This window comes from Suricata suricatta, chromosome 7 (assembly GCF_006229205.1).
Source record: "Suricata suricatta isolate VVHF042 chromosome 7, meerkat_22Aug2017_6uvM2_HiC, whole genome shotgun sequence".
Taxonomy (NCBI): Eukaryota; Metazoa; Chordata; class Mammalia; order Carnivora; family Herpestidae; genus Suricata; species Suricata suricatta.
The window spans coordinates 3794976-3816717 of NC_043706.1; the positions used below are offsets into that span (position 1 = coordinate 3794976).

Genomic DNA, 21742 nt, shown 5'->3' on the forward strand with positions numbered 1-21742 from the left:
CCCTCCTGGAGAAGAGACGGTGGAACTGATCGTTCTAACCTTCCAGTGGTGCCTTGGTCTTTCCGGAGACCAGCCCCGTCCGGAGGCTCCCAGAGCCCCAGCCCCCAGGCGTCTCATCATAAGAGCAGAGACACCGTAATCGCTCCACAAAGTCCAAGGGTCTTAGAAGTTCTTTCGGGGACCAGTGGCTGAGTCCAGATAAGATGACAACAGGTGCCCCTATCATCTCTCTCACTCGGGAAATGACAGGTCTGAACTTCTGGAGCTCTGTGCCAGAAAGTGGGGGCAGAGACAAAATATGTATTTTTTTAAAGTTTACTATTTTTGAGAGAGAGAGAGAGAGAGAGAGAGAGAGAGAGTGCACACACAAGTGGAAAAGGGGCTGAGAGAGGGAGGGAGAGATTCCTAAGCAGGTTCTGCACTAACAGCACAGAGCCCGATTCGGGGCTCGAACTCACAAACTGTGAGATCATAACCCGAGCCGAAGTCAGATGCTTAACTGACCGAGCCACCCAGGCATCTCCCCAATTATAGATTTTTTCTTATGCCACAAAAATAGTGGAAAGAGTGCAGAACACTAGAAATTCAGTGCTTTCAGGAGCTTACAGCTCCCCACCTCCAACCCACCCCTGTAAAATCTGCAAACATCCCCTTCAGTACTACACAGCCAAGGTCTCCGAGAAGATACTGGAAACAAAGTCAACTCAAATTAAATGGCTAACCAGCCGAACAGGTGCTACGGGGGAATGCCCACGAGGGCCACCTGTGACTGGCTGGACATCAAGAGATCAGGCATCTGGTCTGCTCAGCACTGAGTGTGTATCTGCTCTGTGGCCCAGTCCTGGACGTCTGCTTGGCCGAAGATGAGGAAGAAGACCAGGCCTGATATGCTCACAGAAGTTGAAATCAGGAAGACATTTCTCCAGCCAAACTCGGAATCCTGGAAGCAAGAAGTGACAAAGTGTCAATGGTCCCCTCACTCTTGCCCCTCCGAGTCAGGAAGGCTCTGGCGTCTGTTCTCCTCCCTACCCTTGCTCTGCTCCCGCCACTGTGGGCTTCCTGGTCCATCCCAAACATGCAGGTCATGTCCTGTGCCCTGGCCTCTCACTCAGCTGGAATATTCCTCTCCGGATAGCCATTTGTCTCCCTTATTTGTTTCTAGTCTTTACTTAAGTGTTACTTCTCAGTGAGTCCTTCCACAACCACCCATTTGACATTGAAATCCCACGCCTTCAATGTGCCCTATTCTCTCCTGCTTTATTTTTCTCTGAGCACTTGGCCTCTGTTCCATATCCTGCATATTTTACTTATGTCACTGGTTTTCTGGCCGCTACGACATTATGCTTCACCAGAGCAGGGACTCTTGTTTGCTTTATGCCCTCAAACAGTGTGCGGCACATGCTAATGTTGAATTCGTGGATGAATGAACGAATGAATGCAAATTCAGTTTGAGAATGCCCATATTAAAAACCATTTCCTGACCACGTATTAGTCAGCGGCTCGAAAGGAAACCCTCCGTCACAGACACACCAGAACGGTTGGCCACGGGATACATGCCACCAGTGTCATGAATATTGTTAGAGGTTTTGATGATTAGCAGGAAAAGCTCCTCTTCTACAGACTCTGTCTTAGAGCATGAGTCATAACACTGAGCCTTCATCGCTTCACACCCTCAACGTGGTAATTGTCCGCATGAGCTGAGCCTGGGGTTACATCACGAGGGGGGTTGGATCACAACAGGGCTAATGACTTTGGAGCTTTAAGTTGAGCCACATCAAGGGGGGGACAAAAATGTCTTCGGTCTGACTTCTGCTGAGTAACATCTATAGGTTTCTCTCAGGCATATTTGCAGCAGAGCGTTTGACCTCACCTGACTTAGTATAAATCCAGCGACAGTGGAAGAAATGGCTCCGGAGAGGTAAACGAAGCCTTGTGATAGTCCTTTGAGAAAGCCAGTGTACCTGAGACAGAAAAGAATATTCCAGAAGAAGGAAGCCACTAATCTCCGAGTACTTGGCGCAACCCTGTGCCCGTGCCCGGCGGGGACCCTCGGCGCGAGCTGGGTGACCGGCGCTCAGCAGAACCCCGTGCCAGGCCCTGAGACTCCCCAGGGCAAGCTGCGCGCACCGCTCAGTGCGGTTGCTACAAAACGTGGATGGATGGTTCGCACCGCATTTGTGCGTTCCCTTAGTTCCTTCTATGGAACTCCATCTTGTGGCCTTGCTTTTGGGCAAAAGACTCTTCACCAGATGAGACGTTATTTCCCCAGAGACCAAGGCCACTCCCTTGTGTCTAAAGCCGGCATGTGTTCTACTGACCAAGAAAGGGTCCCCGGAGCCACCTGCGGAGTTCCCAGCCATCGCTGATACCAACTCAATGCGAAACCCGAGTTTCTCTTGCTGTCCTGTTATTAGAGCTTGACCATTATTAAAGCTGTACGTGAGCTTTGTGGGCCCTCCAGGGACCCACCCCTGTGTGACAGAGAGCTTGGATGCCCCACCTCACCCCTGGCTGAGCTGTGAGTGTGACCACTGCTTGGCCCTGTTCTCCCCTGGTCTGCCCTGGAACACTAAGTTCCCAGGGGCTGACCAGCTTGGATCTTGTCCAAGAGTTATCTGCGTGCAGCGCAGGCACTGATGCCTCCTGTGAGCTGTCACACGCATCGCTCACGTCTAACAGGTGCGTCAGAGCACATTTAGGGAGGATGGGCCTGACCTGAGCCTCTGGGGGAATGAGGCAGCAGGATTCCTACCGAGGAGCGATGTCCAAGAAGTTAACAAAGGCTCCTATCTGGCAGAAGGTGGTGGCAGCATGAGACAGTACCAAGAGGGCCATGGTGGCACTCAGGCTGGATCTGAACCAGTGCAAGGACACGAGGACCGCGGACGGCACGAGAACCCCTGCGTCAGGACAGACACAGAGACTAAGCAACTGCCTTGAGCCTCCCACCTCCATGCCTGCCCGTATCCTTGGTCCTTACCTATGGCGGTGGACAGTTTCCTGATGGTGATGAGTCGGAGGAGTTTTCTGGAAAGAAGGAAGTCTGCGGATAGACCTTCAAGGATAGTGCAGATAAAGGCAGCCGCCAGCAGCAGGGACATGAGGATCCCACTCTGAGGACCAGAGAGAGGTGAGCAGCGTGCCTCACGCCCCGCACCGTGACACAGACTGGCAAGGTGGCGCGTCTACATCTATAGCTTTTCGTTTTCTTTTTAAAATTTATAAATATTTGTTTATTTTTGAGAAAGAGAGAAAGAGGAGGGGGGGAAACAGTGTGTGAGCAGGGGTGGGGGCAGAGTGAGAAGGGGACACAGAATCCGAACTAGGCTCCAGGCTCTGAGCTGTCAGCACAGAGCCCAACGCGGAGCTCAAACCCATGAACTGTGAGATCATGATGTGGGCCGAGTGTCAGACATTTAACTGACTGAGCCACCCAGGTGCCTGCCTCTTTTTAAAAAAAGTTTTTTTTTTTAATGATTTAGCTTTTCTTTATACACATCTCACGTTTAATGCAAATTTACTGTTACTGGACTGAGCCAACATAGTTCTGGTGCCTGAGAAAAATTATGCATGTAGTTCAATTTGAAAAAGAACATGCTACAGTCCTCTCTGCATGTAAAGGTCACATGGACGTCAGTTTTTAAAAGAACAAAACCCAATAGGCAAAGGATAGGAGCAGTTTCCTGGGAAAGAAAAATGAGTGATTCCCAAACATATTAAAAGGCAAAACACAGTGCCCTGTGGGAGAAATTTGACAATAGTTATAAATATTTATGGGGGGCGCCTGGGGGGCTCAGTCCGTTAAGCGTCCGACTTCAGCTCAGGTCACAATCTCATGGTTTGTGGGTTCGAGCCCTGGGTCGGGCTCTATGCTGACAGCTCGGAGCCTGGAGCCTGCTTTGAATTCTGTCTCTCTCTCTCTCTCTCTTTCTCTCTCTCTCTCTCTCTCTCTGCCTCTCCCCTGCTCAAACTCTGTCTCTCAAAAATAAATAAAAGTATTAAAAATATAGAGAAACAAAAGCCCTCCATCTTATAGGAATTGAAAGGCTCCTACTAGACTATCACAGCATCTGTTCATTTTGTGAACAGAAAGCTATACACATATGTGCACTTTTCCCTGTATGTGTCATATTTGAATAAAAAGATTGTTAAAGAGCATTACTGTCAACTTTTTGGTAGAAGTCTCATTTAGAACTTTATGTCTTATTAACACTCTTTTGTCTTCAGCATTTGTTGTGTATGTCCCCTGTGAAACCTTCTCCAAGGCAAAATTTGTTCTGTTAATGCTGTCTTGTGTATGCTGCCAACAGAGTGTCTTGTTTGCAAATGTCGACTGTTTTGAACATAACGTGTTTGCATAGGTCCCTTAGAAATTATGACATTCTGTGAAGGCCAGGCTTACCTAGAACCCTACCAGTCTTCCCCAAAAAGCCATAGGTCACAGTGAGATGAATCAGAATTTAAGTGAACCTGGTTGCATTTCCTACACAAAAGTCCTGGGCCCATTTCCTCTCCTTTTGTGGCCATAAGTGGGACAGAGATTTACCTACTGAAACATTTACAACGGAAGAACAGAATGGGCTCTCTCTGTACTTACGTCTCTGAGGTTAGCTTGCAGTACAGTGCTGAGGTATGTAGGTGTGTAGTCCATAAAAATATACAAAGTCCAGAATTCAGTGAAATGAAAGACTAAAATGGTCCAAAGTGGTAGGGATCTCATCATAGCCTTAATGGGTAGAGACCAGACTGGTGAACAATCCTGGAAGAAAGCATCTATCAATACCCTTCCATCAGAAGACAAGAGCTTTGCTCCAATGCCCTCTACACTCCTGAGACACCCGGATAGACACAGGCAAATGGCACAGAAGTTCATCAATGCACCTGTTGAGCCAGAGAACACACGATGTATTCCTTCTCACCAGCGCTGATGAACGGATGATTTATGGGATCGTCATAAACAAGAGGAAACCAGAGAAAAGAACAGATGCAGCCAATTCCACCTAGGAAGAGGATCCAGTTAGCCCTTGATGGGAGGGTGTGACGCCACACTGAGATGGTTGCTGTGGTCGACAGAATGACTGATCCCAAGACTCCCCTCCTCCCTGTATCCGCACTCTCTTGAGTGGCCTTATCATTGGTGGAGGTTGTGTCCCCACCACCCACATATACATTAGGACAGTGTTGGACAACCCAGCATGATTAGGGTTGAGTGGAAATAAAATTCATCTTAAAATTGTCTCTTTTAGGGTCTTAAAGTCTCAATAGCTTTTTTTACTTGCTAGTTGGTCTTTTACACATTATTTTCCACAAATACAGTGTGAGGAGCTATCATAGAGTACAGAACTACCATACTACACTGGTATTCAGCTAGGTTTTGAGAATAGAAGAATACAAAGAGACAATTTTGCCATCAAGGAACTTAAAATCAAGCAGGGAGGAGCAGTTATGAAAATGACCCCCATTGTTCATCGAGGATGGAGGAAGTCAACGAATAGTGTACCGAGTTCCTGCTTACTATTTCTGAAAACTGTGAGCAGAGTAAACCTCTCAGATTGCTTGAATAATTTTTGTAAACTACCCTTTGAAGTTTCAATGACAAAGCCTTTGAAGGCTGCCATGCTATCATAATCCATCTTCACACACTGTGTTTTCTAGTGAATATGTTGACCTGACGTTACAGGCACCCTTGATCTAATGTCTTCTCCTGGAATGGAGGAGCCCATGGGGCTCAGTGGTCTTAAGGGAATCAGACAGCTTGCAGGTGGGGTTTTAGAGAATGTTTTAAAATATCAAACACAAACATCAGCCAAGAGCAGCTTGGCTGATCCCAACCAGGGCAGAGCGAAGGCAATATTGTGAAATGTACAATATTGCTTCTGGAATAGTCCATGTGTCTTTGGAAGCTTCTGCAGCGTCTCTGAGTGCATTATGGCCACGCTGGAGCCTCAGAGGGTCTGCCCTGTCCTGCAGGACATTGGCATTTTGTGGTTAAGTCACAGTCTCACAATTTTCTGGTTGTAATAATAAGAGAATTAAAAAATGAATTAAATAAATAAGCATAACTAAAAATATAACCCCACCAAGATAACATTTTCAACATCAAGTGGAAGAAATATCTCTGGGTTCTTCGTGGGTTCAATTTAAAAGCAGGGTGGAATGTTATGATGCCTTTAAAGTCATCAGGTTTTTCTAGCTCCACATTCATGCTACTGAGGTTTAAGTGTCATTCTGCAAGATTCACAACATGATTAGCTGTGAGCATTATTTACTTTAGTTATATAAATATTCCTATCTACTAAGATTTGCCTAAGCATAGATGACTCATAGCACAAGAATCATGCCAGCATTCTCTGCTGTAAGACAAAATCCTGAGATTTGAAAAGCTACCACTCACCACAGATGTAGAAGACATAAGGCCACCCGATAGTCTGGCACAGTAAACCGCCAAAGAGGAAAGTGATGAAGGATCCCAGCATTTGTCCTGGACAGAAGATGTGAGGATGTTCGAGGTGAGAGAGTCAGGCTTGGGACTCTGACTTCCTCCAGACTGACCCCTTCCCAAAGCCAAGTTGCACAGCAATTAAAGTTATGAGCTGCGATCCAAGCTACCTTGGTTCAAACCCCACTCCTTTTCTCAGGAGCTGTGTGATGCTGGACAAGGTACTAGTCTATTTGTAGCTCAAATTCCCTTCTGTGTGAAAAGAAAATAAAGACATACAACTGAATTATAAGATCGTTCTGAGGCTAAAATGGAATTAATATGTGCAAAACACTTACAACAATGGTTGGTGCACAGTTGGCATCCAGTTATGATTTGGAAAAAGATACTGCAGGGTAGTAGTGCTTGAAAGAAAGGAGACAGAATAGTCAGAGTGTAAAGTCTTGCTTCTGTTGATAGGCTGTTGTAGAGTTCTCTTAGACAGTGCTTGTGAGCCGATAATTTAAGGTATCAGTTACCTGATATGGCAATGTTGATGAGTTGATTCTTCTCCAGTGGGGGAGCCCATTTGACCCAAATTGAATATTGACTTGTTAACATCGTACCCTGAAAAAAACAAAACAAAAAATTCCATTCTTGACTATCTGAGGTCATTTGGGAACCTATCTTATTCCACTTATACTTAGAAAGCATCTTGGTACCTGGGCTATGCCTTGAATGCTCCGAATGATGATGAGCAAGGCTACTCCAGCGTCAGCTGCTAGTGGAATGAAGAAAGTCAAGACCGAGGAAAGAAACAGGCCAACACCCACCAAGTACTTGGCTCCAAATATTCCAGACATGTAGCCAGCAGGGACTGGAGCCAGGAAGGAGCCATAGTTGAGAGAGCTGAGAATGATCCCCTGCATCCCAGGACTCCAGTCATACGTAGGGGCCTAGGTGACAAAGAGAATATCACTGTTGATCTTTGGCCACCTCTCTCCAGTGCCTCCAGTCTGCCGAGTTCATTAAGAAAACCCAAGCATATGCCCAACATACTCTTCGCCTTTATGAAATTTCCCTGGCAACACAGTTAACGACCAATCACGATGTAAGGGAGAAAGAGATGTAAAGAGAGAAAGGCTACAAAGAAGGAAGCATTGTAGGCAAGGTGATTTTTTAAGATATGCAAAGGAAGAAAGCAAAAGTAACATTAATCTGGGGAACTTAATTGTATGGTGATTTACATCCTTGTGAGGGGAAAACGTGTATCCACTGATGGGTTGGATGGTTTCCTGCACACTAACTTAGTCCCTGGCTGCACTCCTAGACACCAAGTAGAGATAAAATCTGATTTGCGATATAGTATGTTCATGTGTAATAGAGTTCATTGAACATAGTAGGTGCTAAATAAATAAATAAATAAATAACCCTTTAGGTCAAAGGGTCCAGAGTCTCATTAAACTTACCATGGGCTTAAATTCCTTTAGAGTTTCATTCCAGCTGCCCTGGGCGGTGGGAGGCCTTTCTGTGGAGGTGTTGGGTGGGCCAGCCAGGGCCGTGCTGTTCACCATGGCTTGGATGGCAATGCTCAGGTTCATTTGTTGGGCGAGAACCGAAAAATTGCAGAGATGCACGATGAGGGCCAGCCCGTGTCGGACTGAACAAAACCCTGAGATGGGGGGACACAGAAAGTCTTAAAATTGGGGTGCTTTTCTCCCATCTTTCCTAAGTCTGGAAAAGGGAGATGATTGCAGTGTATCTGTGAGGCAGAAACAGAGAGAAGGTGAGGGGGTCAGGAACTTCCTCAGAACCATTCCTTGAGTGGAGACTTGGAGAAGGTGTGGAACTGGCCAGAGCAAGTGTTAGGAAAGCTTTCCAGGCAGCTCTGGGATGAGCTCATGAAATGGGGCTGGAAATAAGTGAGATTGGGGGGTGCCTGGGTGGCTCAGTTGGTTGAGCATCCAACTTTGGCCCAGGTCATGATCTCACAGTTTGTGGGTTCGAGCCCTGTGCTGACAGCACTGAGCCCACTTCGGACCCATTGTCCTCCACCCCGCCCTCCCCTTTCAAAAATAAACAAACATTTTAAAAAAAGAAGAAGAAGTGGAATTGGACAAAGAACTGGCTGGAAGCCGTGGTTGATGGGATGGTAAGATGGGATGGTTGATAGTAAGAGAGAGGAGTTGTTGGAAATGACCCCCTTGAGGCATGTGAGGGCCCCTTCCCTGGCTCCTGACTAACACAGTCCCAATGGCCAGCACCATCTCCTGCTATGTGGGGACCCTCCTGTCAGGTTCCCACAGTGGACAGACGGATCACCAGGTTTAACTCAGGGGGCATTTAGTTGAGACCCTCCCCTCCCCCCTCCACAAGAATTGACGTTGGAATTTTGAGGGACATCGTGTAGAGAGGGAAGATTAAATAGAGAGGGATTGCCATGTTTACGGCATTGTCTTCTCCCAGCCAACACAGTGATGGCTCCCTGAGGATTCACGTCTATTTCTCTGGCTCAAGGTGACATTTGACAGTGATCTTCAGTTAAATCCCACACAAGTTTCTTAAGGTACTTTTTATTGTTTCCACAACAGTCCTTTTCCCTTTTATTTTTGTATTTTCTTCCTTTGAGCTAGACCAGAAAACCAAACCTACATACGTGTGAAATACTAATAATGGGGGGAAATAGGTGATTATTTTTGTCATATGTACCATTTATTTCATTCTCTTGGGTAATTTATTGACCAGCAAATTTCTACCTGTTAAACAGGAGCAGTGAGAGCAGCCACTCTTGCCATATCTGAGTTTCTGGGAATGTTTCTCATGTCACGCCATTAAATAGACATTTTTATTGTGTGAAGCTATCCTGGTCCCATTTCTTATTATTTTTATGTGAATTCATGAGTTTTATGAAATGTATTTGAATCATACAGTCAAATACCTGGATCTGCTCTTGTAACAGCTGTGTGCTCCTGGGCAAGTTACTGAACTATCTGTAGCCTCAGTATTCCATCTGTAAAATGGGGCTAACAATAGAGCCTACCTCAAGACCCTGAGTGAAAATTGAGTTTATGTAAGTTCATTATAATTATTACGAGTAGCATTTGAGTCACCTTACTTCCTTGAAATGATCTCTTCTTAATAGGATATTTTGATGAAAACACATGATTTATTTTCCAAGTATTTCATCTATAATTTTACATTAGCATATATGATTGAATTCAGGTGAATGCTATTGTGAATAATTGTGTGTGTGTAATTTTTGACCTGTTAGCTTTGTAAAGAAAGTTAGTTTTAGGCTTTCCATCTCAACCTATGACCTGAAGTATTTTAGGTACATAACAGTTTTGTTTTATCTTCATATACTGTGTATTTTCAAACAGTTTTAGACTTAACAGAATTACTGAGTTCCTGTACATCTCACACCCACTTTCCTCTGTTATGGACATTTTTTTTTTTGAGAGAGAGAGAGAGAGAGAGAGAGAGAGAATCTTAAGCAGGCTCCATGTCCAGTGCAAAGCCTGATGTGGGGATCGATCCCATGACCCTGAAATCATGACCTCAGCCAAAATCAAGAGTCAACGCTCAACGAACTAAGCCACACAGGTGCTCCTGTGACAAACATCTCTTACTATGATACGTTTGTCACACTTGATGAACCTACTGTGATGTGTTAGCATTAGCTAAAGTCCACACTTGATTCAGACTTCTTGGTCTTTACCTGATATCTATTTTCTGTTCTAGAATCCCATTCGGGATAGCATAGTAAATTTAATAGTCACATGTGTTTGGAATATGTCTGGGTATGACAGTTTCTCAGACTTTCTTGGTTTCTAATGACCTTCACGGTTTGAAGAATAGTGGTCAGATATTTTGTTGAACGTGCCTCAACTGGGATTTGTCCGATTGTTTTTTGTGATTGGACCAAGGCAACGTGTTTCTGAGAGGAAGGCGGCCATTCTCATCACATATCAACATGGCTTATCACTTAGCCTTCACTCACCTGGTTTGAGGTAGTATCAGTTTCTCCCTAGGCAATTGCTCCTGCTTTCTCCCTTTCCAGACAGTCCTCTGGAGGAAGTCACACGCACAGTCCTCACTGGAGGAGTGAGGAGCTACATTTCCCCTCCTTCAGATGAGCATCTACATAAATAGTTTTGATTTCTTCTGCACTGGTTACATAGACATTTTCTGTTCCGTAAAATCTCACTGAATTTTTCTAGTGAAACCACCCAGATCTACTTTGTTTTAGAAGAGTTAACTTTTTGTCAACTTATGTCACTTCTTACATGTTTTTTTTTTGATATGAACAATTTTTCTTAACTCAAATTACAAACTATATTTTCATAGAAATTATGAACATTTTCTCTTTCCCTGTAACTAACACCTTCTACATTTTAAATGCTCTGTCTCCCTTGTCCCCATCTGCTACAAGTCAGCTCTCATGTAGAGTTTCCATTGCAATTTCCTTTGTGATCTGAGTCTACTTTTTCTACATTTGTGTTGTCTGTTTTGTGTTTCCACATACTATCTTTGAAGTTGTAGATGCAGTGAAATGGGTTCATAATTAAGTTGCTTTCCTTCATTCTTATACAATCTTCATTTTCTTCCCTTCTTCATACCGATCGTCTTCTGATCCACGTGGCTTGCTACCCCTCTGCCTCTTCCATGACTTTTTTATGCCTCGGCTCTGTGTCACTGATCCGATTTTCTGTAGTGATGATTTCCTTCCTTGCTGCTACTAATTCCGTTTTCACTCTAAAGTCGTGTATTTTCCTCTTTAGCGTCCTATCACATCTACAGGGCATTGTTCTTTCACATTCTCCTGTTGATCTACTTCCTACTCCTTGAGCTGCTTCTTATTCTTGAGAACTTAAATTAGAAATGAAAATATTCTTCAGTGTCCCCAGATAAACCAAGTGCAGCAGTGTGATATAATGGTTACCAGTCACACCACCCGGCTTTAAATCCAGATGACACCTCTTTGTGCCTTGATGGTTTAACCTTTACTTCCTCTGTGCTTGAATTCTGGCTCCAGTACAGTGGAGATGAGGTTAGCAGCACCTTCCTTGAGGGGTTGTTGTGAGGATTCAGTGAATCGATCCGTGTAAAGTGCTCAGAACACTGCCTGGCACAAAGCACACACTGACTATGTGATGATCGCTCTTGTATCTAATACGTTCTTTTTTTCCTTTTTGTGCTAAAGCATTTACATGGGTCCCTCATGCTTCATCCCTGTAGTCTTGGACCATAAAGGTCAATCATTTGTAATTTTGTGCCCACATGTTGAAACCCCTGCTGTGGCCCGTTTTGTGGCCTGAGGGCCTGCTGTCATGTGGCGGTGACAGCATTTGGGGGGGGAGGGGGGAAGGATGGCCTCTTGGAATTCTTTCACCAATTCAAGGGAAGTAACTACTCTTCCATTAAAAAAATTTTTAATGTTTATATTTGAAAGAGAGAGAGAGAGAGCGAGCACATAGGCAGGGGAGGGGCAGAGAGAGGGAGACACAGAATCGGAAGCAGGCTCCAGGCTCTGAGCTGTCAGTACAGAGCCAGATGCGGGGCTTAAACTCAGGAACTGTTGAGATCCTGACCCAAGCCGAAGTTGAACGCTTACCCGACTGAGCCATCCAGGAGCCCTGGAACAGTTCCCTAGTTTTAACCTAGATGGAGATACTTTCTCAAGTGGTGTGCATGTTTATTTATTTCTGTGACTTTCAGAAAGGGATGTCATTGTAGACTGGCCTTTGGATGACATTCCTTCCATGGGCTGGGGCTCTTTCCAGGTGGGCTCTCAATGGCAAGGACAAAGCTGTGCCTGGTGCTATTTGTGAAGATTCTCAGTGCCATCCTTGCCCTTCCAAGCTCTCCTCCATAACAGAGAGACAGACACCCGGAAATGGCAGCGCTCAATCTAGCATGCTAACAGGATTCCAAAAATGAGGCGTTCTGGCAAGGTTTGGAAGAGTGGACACGGTGAGAAACGATGATGCTGCAAGGCGGCTACAGACCCCTGTATGAGGCTCGTGGATAATAGATGTGGTATTTCTGCCTGTGATGTTTGGGGGTCCCCTTGAAAATTGCCCTCTTGGGGTGGCACATGGTCATCAGTGTGACCCATCCGTCCTGCACTCCTGGACTTCCCGAAAGGGGCTAACCTGACTCCTGCTCCCCTAACCCTCCAAAGTCTGTGGGACCTCCCAGTCCCCTATGTTAAGCCTCTTTTTTCTTGAAATATATAGAGCAGCTTTTGTTCTTCTTACTGAACACAGACCAAAGCTCATAGGCCTCTGGGAGAGAGGGGAGAGGAAGGTCGATGTTATGTCTATCCCCATTCTTCCCCATGAACCCTTACTTGAGCCTAATAGAGAGATACCATTGGCTTCTAAAAGAAGCTCATGGTCCAGCTTTTCCCATGGTCTCTAGGTGGACAGGAGCATGAGTAACTCAATTATATGACCAGGAAACTGGATGTGACATGTAATGCAGGAGGGGGTATTTCTATGTGTCCCATGGAATACCAGGGTTTGCTTCAGTGAGTCTCTTAGAAGCACAGTCATGCCTGGCAAAAATGTTAGTACCTAGAGGAAGCTCCAGCAGTACCCTGAGGGTATAAGACAGAGGACCCAGGAGTTCCCAGCAAGTGTGGGCCAGAGAGAGAGAAAGAGATGGAAGGAAACTGATGTTGGCCAATGACGGATGAAACAGCCAGCAGGGTGTCTTCATAAGGACTGTAAGAAATACTTGGAAGCCCAGCAAATAGCCAGGTGGGACGATGAGGCGTAGTTGGGGTGCTGCCTCCTCAGAGGGCAGGAAAGGGTTGTTATTAGCACGATGCCATTTGTGAAGACAGGTCACATGGGTTGCCAAGGGATTGCCTGATGCAGCTGTAGCTCCTGGGGTGCTCAGCACAAGGCTAAGCAAGATGGTAGAGTGGGTGCCCTGGAAGACTGTAGAAGAAACCAGGAAGATCGCCTGAGTGCCACCACTGCCAAAAGTAGGTTGAGCACGGAACACTGGGTGACAGCAGATGACCATCAACTGTATATAAAATTTATATAGTGTTGGCTGTGTGCCAGGCATCGTTCTGAATGGCTTACATATTATAGCTCACTTAATCCTCATTAAATTTCAATGTGAGGTACACACTATTATTTTGTTTTTATAAATAAGGAAACACACAAAGTTTAAGTAACTTCCCTAAGGTCACACAGCTCATAAATGGCAAAATCGGGATGGCAAACATGAAAACTGTTTATACATAAGTCCCTTATGTTTCTGATTTTGGAGAGAGAGAGTTAGGATAGGAGAATTTGGCCAATGGTATAGTCCTATAGACTCTTAAGCGTTTAGAAATGGATGAGTTCTTAAAGATACAAGAATCAGACTCTCCCATTTTGCAGATGAGGAAGCTGAGGCAATGGAATCATATACATTCCAGGTCAAATGGCTCATAGCTAACTGTAGGTGGAGCATTGGAAGGCACATCTCCTGCTTTCCTCTTTAGTGGGCAAGATTTGGAGAAGCCTCCCGTCCTTGAGATATGCTCGCTTCCCGGCAGACACACTGACTGACAGGTTGGGTATTGCAAAGCATCCCATCTTGGCTAGTGCTTGACTTTTCAAAGGCAGTATCTATTTTTAGGTTTACTTATTTATTTTGAGATCAGGAGAGAATAAGCATGCACATACATGGAAGGGGGCAGAGAGGGAGAGGCAATCCTCAGCATGCTTTTTGCCATCAGCGCAGAGCTCGAGGTGGGGCTTGAACTCACAAACCGTGAGATCATAACCTGAGCCGAGGCCAAGAGTCTGACGCTTTACCTGCTGAGCCACCCAGGTGACCCCTCGAAGGCAGTATCTTATGAAAAGCTTAGATCTGTTAAAAAAAAAAAAAACTAACAAATCACATAGCTTTGCGTCATTAGGAATTTAGAGTAAAATAAGCTGTTCAGCAATTTTTCTGTGTGAGAAGCACTCAGGTGTGCTCTAGATGACATGGAGGAGGGAACTCAACTTCTAGGACACGGGGAAAAGGACAAGCCTCTCTTTGAGGCAGATCAGGATCTATCTGGGCAGAGAGATCTACTGGGATGCTCCCAGGCTTAGGATCAGAGAAACCAAGACTGGTTTCCATGTTTTCTACTTCGCATCTGCTCTGGATTTTCATTTATCTGTAAATAATATCTGATACCTACTTGTCCTATGTACCTTCAAGGTTTCTTGCAAGAAGTGAAGTAATTCTCGATAAAAAAATGCTTTATAGCTATACAGAATCCTTGGCAATTGGTAGTAGCAAGAGGATGCTGTGTGTCACCAAAAGGGAAGTCAAGGTGACACAGACTCCAGTACCTGAATTTACCTTTCCTGGAGGTTTGCACTTGAGCCATATTGAAATTACCATCACTGGAAATCTCGCCCGCTGCCTTGGCTTCTGCTCTACTGGACATTTTGGTTATCTTCTCCCAGGGACTGGTGTTCATCTCCTGAAAAAAGAACGCAAAATCAAATACACGGTGACATGTGTCCAACATCACACGTGGCACTGCCCCAATTCTAAGCAGTAGGAGGAAATATTTGGTGGGAGAGGTGCTAGACCAGGGTTCAGGAGACCTGATATGCTGTCCTGACTCTATCAGTAGCCAATTGTGTGGCCTTGGGAAGGGCACAGTTACCCTGGTCTTGGTCTCTGCTTCTCTAAAATGACGGGTCCTGCATGAGTTACCTTAATGAATTGTAATGTTCTTTCCAATTCTGTGTTCCCATGTCTCTCAACTGAAATATGTATCAACTGGATGTTTAAACTTGACAGTCTTTGAAATTTCATCTAGAAGATCCCAGATGATTAAATTACCTAAAAACCTGTCTATTATAAACATCTAGAGATACCAGATAAAATATGGCAAACATCCTTTTAAAGACAAAGCTCCAAAGATAGTATGAGATATCCCCATGGATGTACTGAAAAGTTGGCAGGATGAGCTAACTCTTCAGTGTCCCTGGGCCTGTGGTAAGGAGCAGACAACAGTTTCAGTCTTGAGATCGAGGTCCCTGAGGATGAGACATAAAGCCTTGGACCTATGCCAGGAAGGCGATTGTAATGGCGACCCCGTTATAGAGCCAGAACCCTCTGAGGAGTTCAAAACTGACTGAAAGAGGCTCTGTGCCTTGCAACAGTGAGACAGTGGTAACTTACACTGTCCTGAGCTCCAGACTGAAAATAAAGAGCCTCCCCTGAAAATTCTGAAAACCCATCGCTATGTCATGGAGAGTCGGGGGTTGGAATTTACTCTGTTTTCATTGTCCTAGAACTCTTTCTCAGCTGAACAACTCAACTAAGAACTGGGCCCAGGCTGATTTCCTCAACACAGATCCCATGGGGTTACTGAATGCGACGCCCCACTTAATATGACTTCAGGATCGAAAATTGTCAACAGTCGCAGAAGCAGCCATCCAAAGCAAATCCTCAGACTCAACACGTAGCCAGATCAAATTGCTGAGAGCTTCCAACGGTAAGATAAACTGATAAATGCATTATATAAGCATGCTTGAAACAAGTGAAGAAATACAGGATAGACTCTAAAACATAAGAAGATACCCAAAAGAATGGGAAGATTTAAGAAAGACACTACTTGAAATATGAATGACAAACTTGGGCATTAAAATAGGAAACTAAGTGACTAGACATAGCTAAATGACTTGAATGAGTGTAATAGAAGATAGGGCTAAGTCAGTGACACAGAATAAAGCTCAGGGAGATAATGAGGGATCATAGCAACATTAGGGGGCCTGGAGATTAGAATGAAAAGGTCCGGAATATGTTGAATAAGACTTCTAGGAGAAGAAAAGGAAAACTGGGGAGAAGCAATGCTTTAAGAAATAATGATCAGGGCTTTTCCAGAATAGATGAAATGATATTTCTCAGATTCAGGAGTCACAGTGAGTCTGAAGCCCGAGAGATGAAGTTAAGGCTACACCCATCTACACATACATCTAATCATAGGGCTCCCGTAGGATGCAAAAAGCATGAAACCGATCTGTATTGATAGATGCCAGAAGAGGTTATTGGTGGGGATGAGAAGGTAGAAATTCATTACAGTCTGATATCAGATAAGGGAGTGAGGATTTTTAAACTTCAAGATAATAAAAAAAAGGCAAAGCATAAGAAAGTAGGTGAAGACTGTGTTAGGTATCAGGACAAGACATAAACCCAGATGAAGAACAGATATGGGAAAAGCCTTCCTGTCAAAGACATGGACATTAGAAGAGCAAGATCTTGTTATTTCTTCCCCATTTGCTTCCATAAATATTTAAGAGACTTACCCCCAAGTTCAGGCAAAAGTGTGGGGAAATAAGCTGTTGTGTGTGGGAATCAGTGATTCTTACCACTTGATATTGGTGCTTCATGATGTCTAGCAGAGAGTAATACACACGGCCACACAAAAGTATGTCCCAAGACAGTCTTTGTAGCAAGTAAAAAATTGGCATCTAATTAAAGGTCATTAATATTTAAATAGTTAAGCACATATTTTTTGGAATACTATATAGCCATCAGAAAGAATTAATAAAACCTCTCTATATGAGTATATAAAGATTGAAAAGGCATATTAAGGAGTGCCTTGGTGGCTTAGTTGGTTAAACCTCTAACTCTTGATTTCAGCTCAGGTCGTGATCTCACGGGTTTGTGAGTTTGAGCTCTGCATCAGGCTCTGCTCTGACAGTATGGAGCCTGCTTGGGATTCTCTCTCCCTCTCTGTCTCTGCCTCTCCCTGCTCACTCGCTCTCTCTCTCTCTCTCTTTCTGCTCCTCTTCTCTCTCTCTCTTTCTGTCTCTCTCTCCTTTCCTCTTGGGATAAATAAGCTTAAAAAAGAGAAAACAAAAAGGCATATTAAGTAAGAAAATCGAGTTGTAAATTCAAAGGGATACGTATACCCCGATGGCTATAGCAGCATTATTTCCAATAGCCAAGATACGGAAGAGTCCAAGTGACCATTGGCTGATGAATGGATAAAGATGTGGTGTACACATACAATGGAATATCGAGCAGCCATAAAAAGAATGAAATCTTGCCATTTGCAATCATGTGGATGTGGAGAGTATCATGTTAAGTGAAATAAGTCACAGAAAGACAAATACCATATGATTTCACTCATATGTGAAACTGAAGACACAAAATAAGCAAGCAAAGACAGAGAGAGAGAGAAATCAAGAAACAGATTTAACTATGAGAACACACTGATGGTCATCAGAGGGGAGGTGGGTGGGGGATGGGGGAAGTAGGTGACAGGACTTAAGGAGGGCACTTGTCATGATAAGAACTGAATACAGAATTGTCGAATCTCTGTATTGTACATGCAAAACTAATGTAACACTGTATGTTAACTAACGGGAATTAAAATAAAAACTTAAAAAGAAAGGAAAAAGTAAGTTATAGAACAAGAAGTACCATGGAAATAAAATAAGTAAAACATACATAAACTTTACATTATGTAGCTTGTGTGTTTGTAAGTGAACAGAAAATTATGAACAGAAGAAGCCTAATACTGAGACAATGACAGCTTCCATCTACATTGTCCGGAGCTCTAGTTTTAAAAAAATGTTTTAATGTTTATTTTTTGAGAGAGAGAGAGACAGAGCATGAGCAGGGGAGGGGAAGAGAGAAGGAGAGACACAGAATTCAAAGCAGGCTTCAGGTTCTAAGCTGTCAGCACAGAGCTCAACGCAGGGGTCGAACTCATGAACTGTGAGATCATGACATGTGCCAAAGTGAGACACTTAACCCACTGAGCCACCCAGGCGCCCCTGAGCTCTGGTTTTAAAATTAAGCTACATTAATCTGGAAAGAGTGGTCATTGCCTTGGGAAGGAATTAATACCAGGGAACTTAGCTTGATCTATGGTTTAAATGATCTACAACAATAATATATTTATAAATTATTCAAAATATATTCAAAAATTATTCAAAATTATATTTAAAATTATTCAAAAATACACTTAAAACAGCAACCACAAAATAACTGTTATGAAAACTGTGGTCACCATGTCTGGAGCCTAGGAATCTTTCATCCTGACCGATACCGTCACAGAGTGTTCCCTTGTGTACACGTGTGTGTGTGTGTGTGTGTGTGTGTGTGTGTGTGTGCACCTGGAGGTTAAGATGGGACTCTTACCCAGGGCACCTGGGTGGCTCAGTCAGTTGAGTGTCCGACTTCGGGTCAGGTCATGATCTCATGGCTTGTGGGTTCGAGCCCCACATCAGGCTTGTCAGCACAGACGCCCCGCTTTGAATCCTCTGTCCCCCTCTCTCTCTTCCCTTCCCCAACTCGTTCTCTCTCTCTCTGTCTCTCAAAATAAACTTAATAAGGGGCTCCTGGGTGGCTCAGTCGGTTAAGCCTCCGACTTCAGCTCAGGTCAGATCTCACGTTCATGGGTTTGAGCCCCGCGTCAGGCTCTGTGCTGACAGCTAGCTCAGAGCCTAGAGCCTGCTTCCGGTTCTGTGTCTCCTTCTCTCTCTGCCCTTCCCCCTCTTATGCTCTGTGTCTCTCTGTATCAAAAATAAATTTTAAAAAAGTTTAATAAAACCAAAATAAACTTAATAAATAAATAAATAAATAAATTGACTGGGACTTTTACTCAATCTGACTGAACCCGGACTATCTTGAGAAGAAAGCAGGGGGTGTTGCATCCATTCCCGAGTGATCAGAGACCACCTTCCAGGCCCTGATAAGAAGGCTGTTGAACCCACTCCAAGGACACTTCAAGGGCACAAACTGCTGAGATAAAAAGCTGAGAGAGTTTCTAGAGAGAAAGCTGCTGGATTGCTGTGCCATTCACCATCCCCCACCCACTCCCGCCTCCGTGAAAGAGGGGAGGCGGGCGCTGTCCTGCACTTTGGTCAGATGACAGGGGCCTGCAGGGGGCTGTCCGGAGAGCCTGCCTTGTCCCCTGGAGGTTTGGGTGTGTGCCTGCCAGCGAGCAAGAGAAGGGGCTGGTGAGCAACACGTGCCCCAGCCCCAGGGAAGGGGGCTGTGCAGAGCAGAGCAAGGGTCCCTGGCCGGCATGGTCCCCGAGGCGCTCCCGGCAGCAGGTGCAGAGAGCCACGGACAGAGAGCTGCAGATTCCTTCTGGGTCAGATGTGGATGACTCTGGAGGGCCCCAGCTTACAGCTTTTCAAAATCCTGCCCAGGAGAACTGTCTAGAGGGGCCACAGGACCCCAGAACTGGCAGGTGGGTTCCAGGAGGCCCGGCAGCTGACAGAGGCACAGCTCTCCCAGTGGGGAGCTAAGAGACTCAGCATTGAATGCCCACCCAAGCCCAGAGACCAGCAGTGCCAGACCACTGCCTGCCTCTTACCAGCCGCCCCTCCGGCTCCCTAACAGCCAGCCCTGGAAGGATCTGAAGCCTTAGAAAGTGAGGCGAGGGGTTGCCCGGGAAGGGGAACAAGAAGTCAAACCAAATGACCACCCACCCCCGCCAGGACCCAAGTGGAGACAGGGAGACGCTCTGGGGTTCACAAGCATAGTTAACACGCAGTGCTGTGTCAGTTCGCGTCGTGCGATAAAACAATTCCCCACCACCTGACTCAGTGCTTGTCACCACGAGTGTATGCTTAGTCCCCTTTATTTGCTTAGGGAGAAGCTCTACTTTTAGATGAAGTTCGGAGTCACGTGCTTTCCATCGGACCGGACATCTTAGTTATGACACGCCCTTACGTGGGAGCTGAAGACAGCCAGCAAGCTTTGTGCTCCGCGAGGCTCTGGTACCCTGGGAGCAGTGCGCCCAACGAAGGGAGCGGGATATTTGGCTGTAGATGTAATTTGTGTGTCACGTTGGCCCCTATAGGGCCGTTGGTTGAGCTGCAAGGAAACTGTCACGAGGATCCGAGTCGTGGCTTTCAGACAAATGTTTATTCCCCAGCGGTCAACGCCTGCAAGGACTCTCCCGAGAGGTCACTGCCCACAAGGTCGTCCATTGACTCAGTAAATGTTTGTTGAACCAGCGAATGGAATGTTATGTGTCTTTAGCTCGTTCCCTTGCATTTGTGGCCCAAGGGCTTTGTTCTCATTCAGTTGCCCCCTTGCTGCACTTGCTAGGACAGAAGCACATGTCAGTTTTTCTGGTAACCAACAGTGGTGCCTCACGCATTGTCCCCTTGTCGTCCATCAGATGTGGCCTGCCCTCGTCCTCCACTGCCAGCTTGGACTGCCTTGTCAAGTCCAGCTGGGCCTCCAGGAGAGGCCCATGGGGAAAGGAAAACCTTGGGGCACCTGGGGGGCTCGGTCAATTGAGCACTGGACTCTTGGTTTTGGCTCAGGTCATGATCTCACAGTTCATGGGTTCCAGCCCAGAGTCCAGCTCCGTGCTGACAGTGCGGAGCCTACTTAGGATTCTCCCTCTCTCTCTCTCTTTCTCCTCTCTCTCTCTCTCTCTCTGACTCTCTCCCCCTCTTCCTCTGCCCCTCTCCTGCTCATGCTCTCTTTCTGTCTCAAAATAAACTTTCCCCCCCAAAAAAGGAAAAAGAAAAAGAAAAACCTGAGGGTGACACTTGCTATGAAGAAGATGAGGGTCACAGTGACAGCCACTGGGTAACTGGCAAGAAGAGGGAAACAGCTTTACCAGGTTGAATGGAAAGTTCCATGTGTACTGCCATGGGAATGAGGAGAGGAGGGTGGCCCTGAGCGAGAGCACTCCGGGCAGGGAGCCGGCGCGTCGTCCAGGGCCAGTGCGGAGTGAGCCAGCAGGTGCATGTGGGAGGGGGACCTAAGTGGTGCTCAGGGGCCATTGCACGTGGGGGCCTTCCAGGCTGGGCAAGGGGACGGGGTCACCTGACTGCTGCATGATGCGTGGTCTCTAAGGGACAAGGCGGGAGCTCGGGCAGAGGCTGCCATCACCTGTGCGAGTGTTTACCATGTCCAGGCTAGGCTGGCCATGGGGCTGTTTGGGAGTTAAAGCCAACAAGAATTGCTGAGGAGGCAGGGAAGGGAGGAGAGAATGGGGCAGATCATGGGAGATTTCTAAATACATGGCTTGAACAAACGAGGGAACGGCGCCGTGCTCCGTGGAGATGGGAGAGTGAGCAGCGGGAAGGAAGCGGGTTTCCAGAAGAAAACCAAGAGTTTCATTTTGGACCGTTGGGCGTGAGATGTCTGGCAGACCCAGAAGAGAAGATGGCCCAGGAGGCAGTGTGTGTGTGAATCTGCAGCTTGGGACAGGGGCCCGGGTCAGATGGAAGCTTGAAGGTCAGCCACCTTGCCTGTGAACCTACAGACCGAGTAGATGAGGGAGAACCCGTGAAGACGCTGAGCGAGTCATCCTTCCATCCACTTACA

The 21742-nt window shown here is 45.8% G+C and overlaps 2 protein-coding genes across 2 annotated transcripts in view; both read right to left on the bottom strand.

Annotated features, from left to right (window-relative positions):
- LOC115296182 (histone H2A type 1-C-like) overlaps positions 1 to 21742 on the bottom strand; it is a 185542-nt gene that overhangs the window by 145563 nt on the left and 18237 nt on the right. The gene's annotated exons all lie outside the window — the stretch shown is intronic.
- On the bottom strand, positions 448 to 14864 carry SLC17A4 (solute carrier family 17 member 4). Its single transcript, XM_029944637.1, has 11 exons — positions 14777 to 14864; positions 7888 to 8090; positions 7141 to 7374; positions 6958 to 7045; positions 6395 to 6481; positions 4882 to 5000; positions 4598 to 4759; positions 2981 to 3113; positions 2753 to 2900; positions 1871 to 1961; positions 448 to 940 (listed from the first exon to the last, which is right to left on the bottom strand). Exons 1-11 carry the CDS (start codon positions 14862 to 14864, stop codon positions 806 to 808), a joined length of 1488 nt encoding a protein of 495 aa, XP_029800497.1. The 3' UTR covers positions 448 to 805.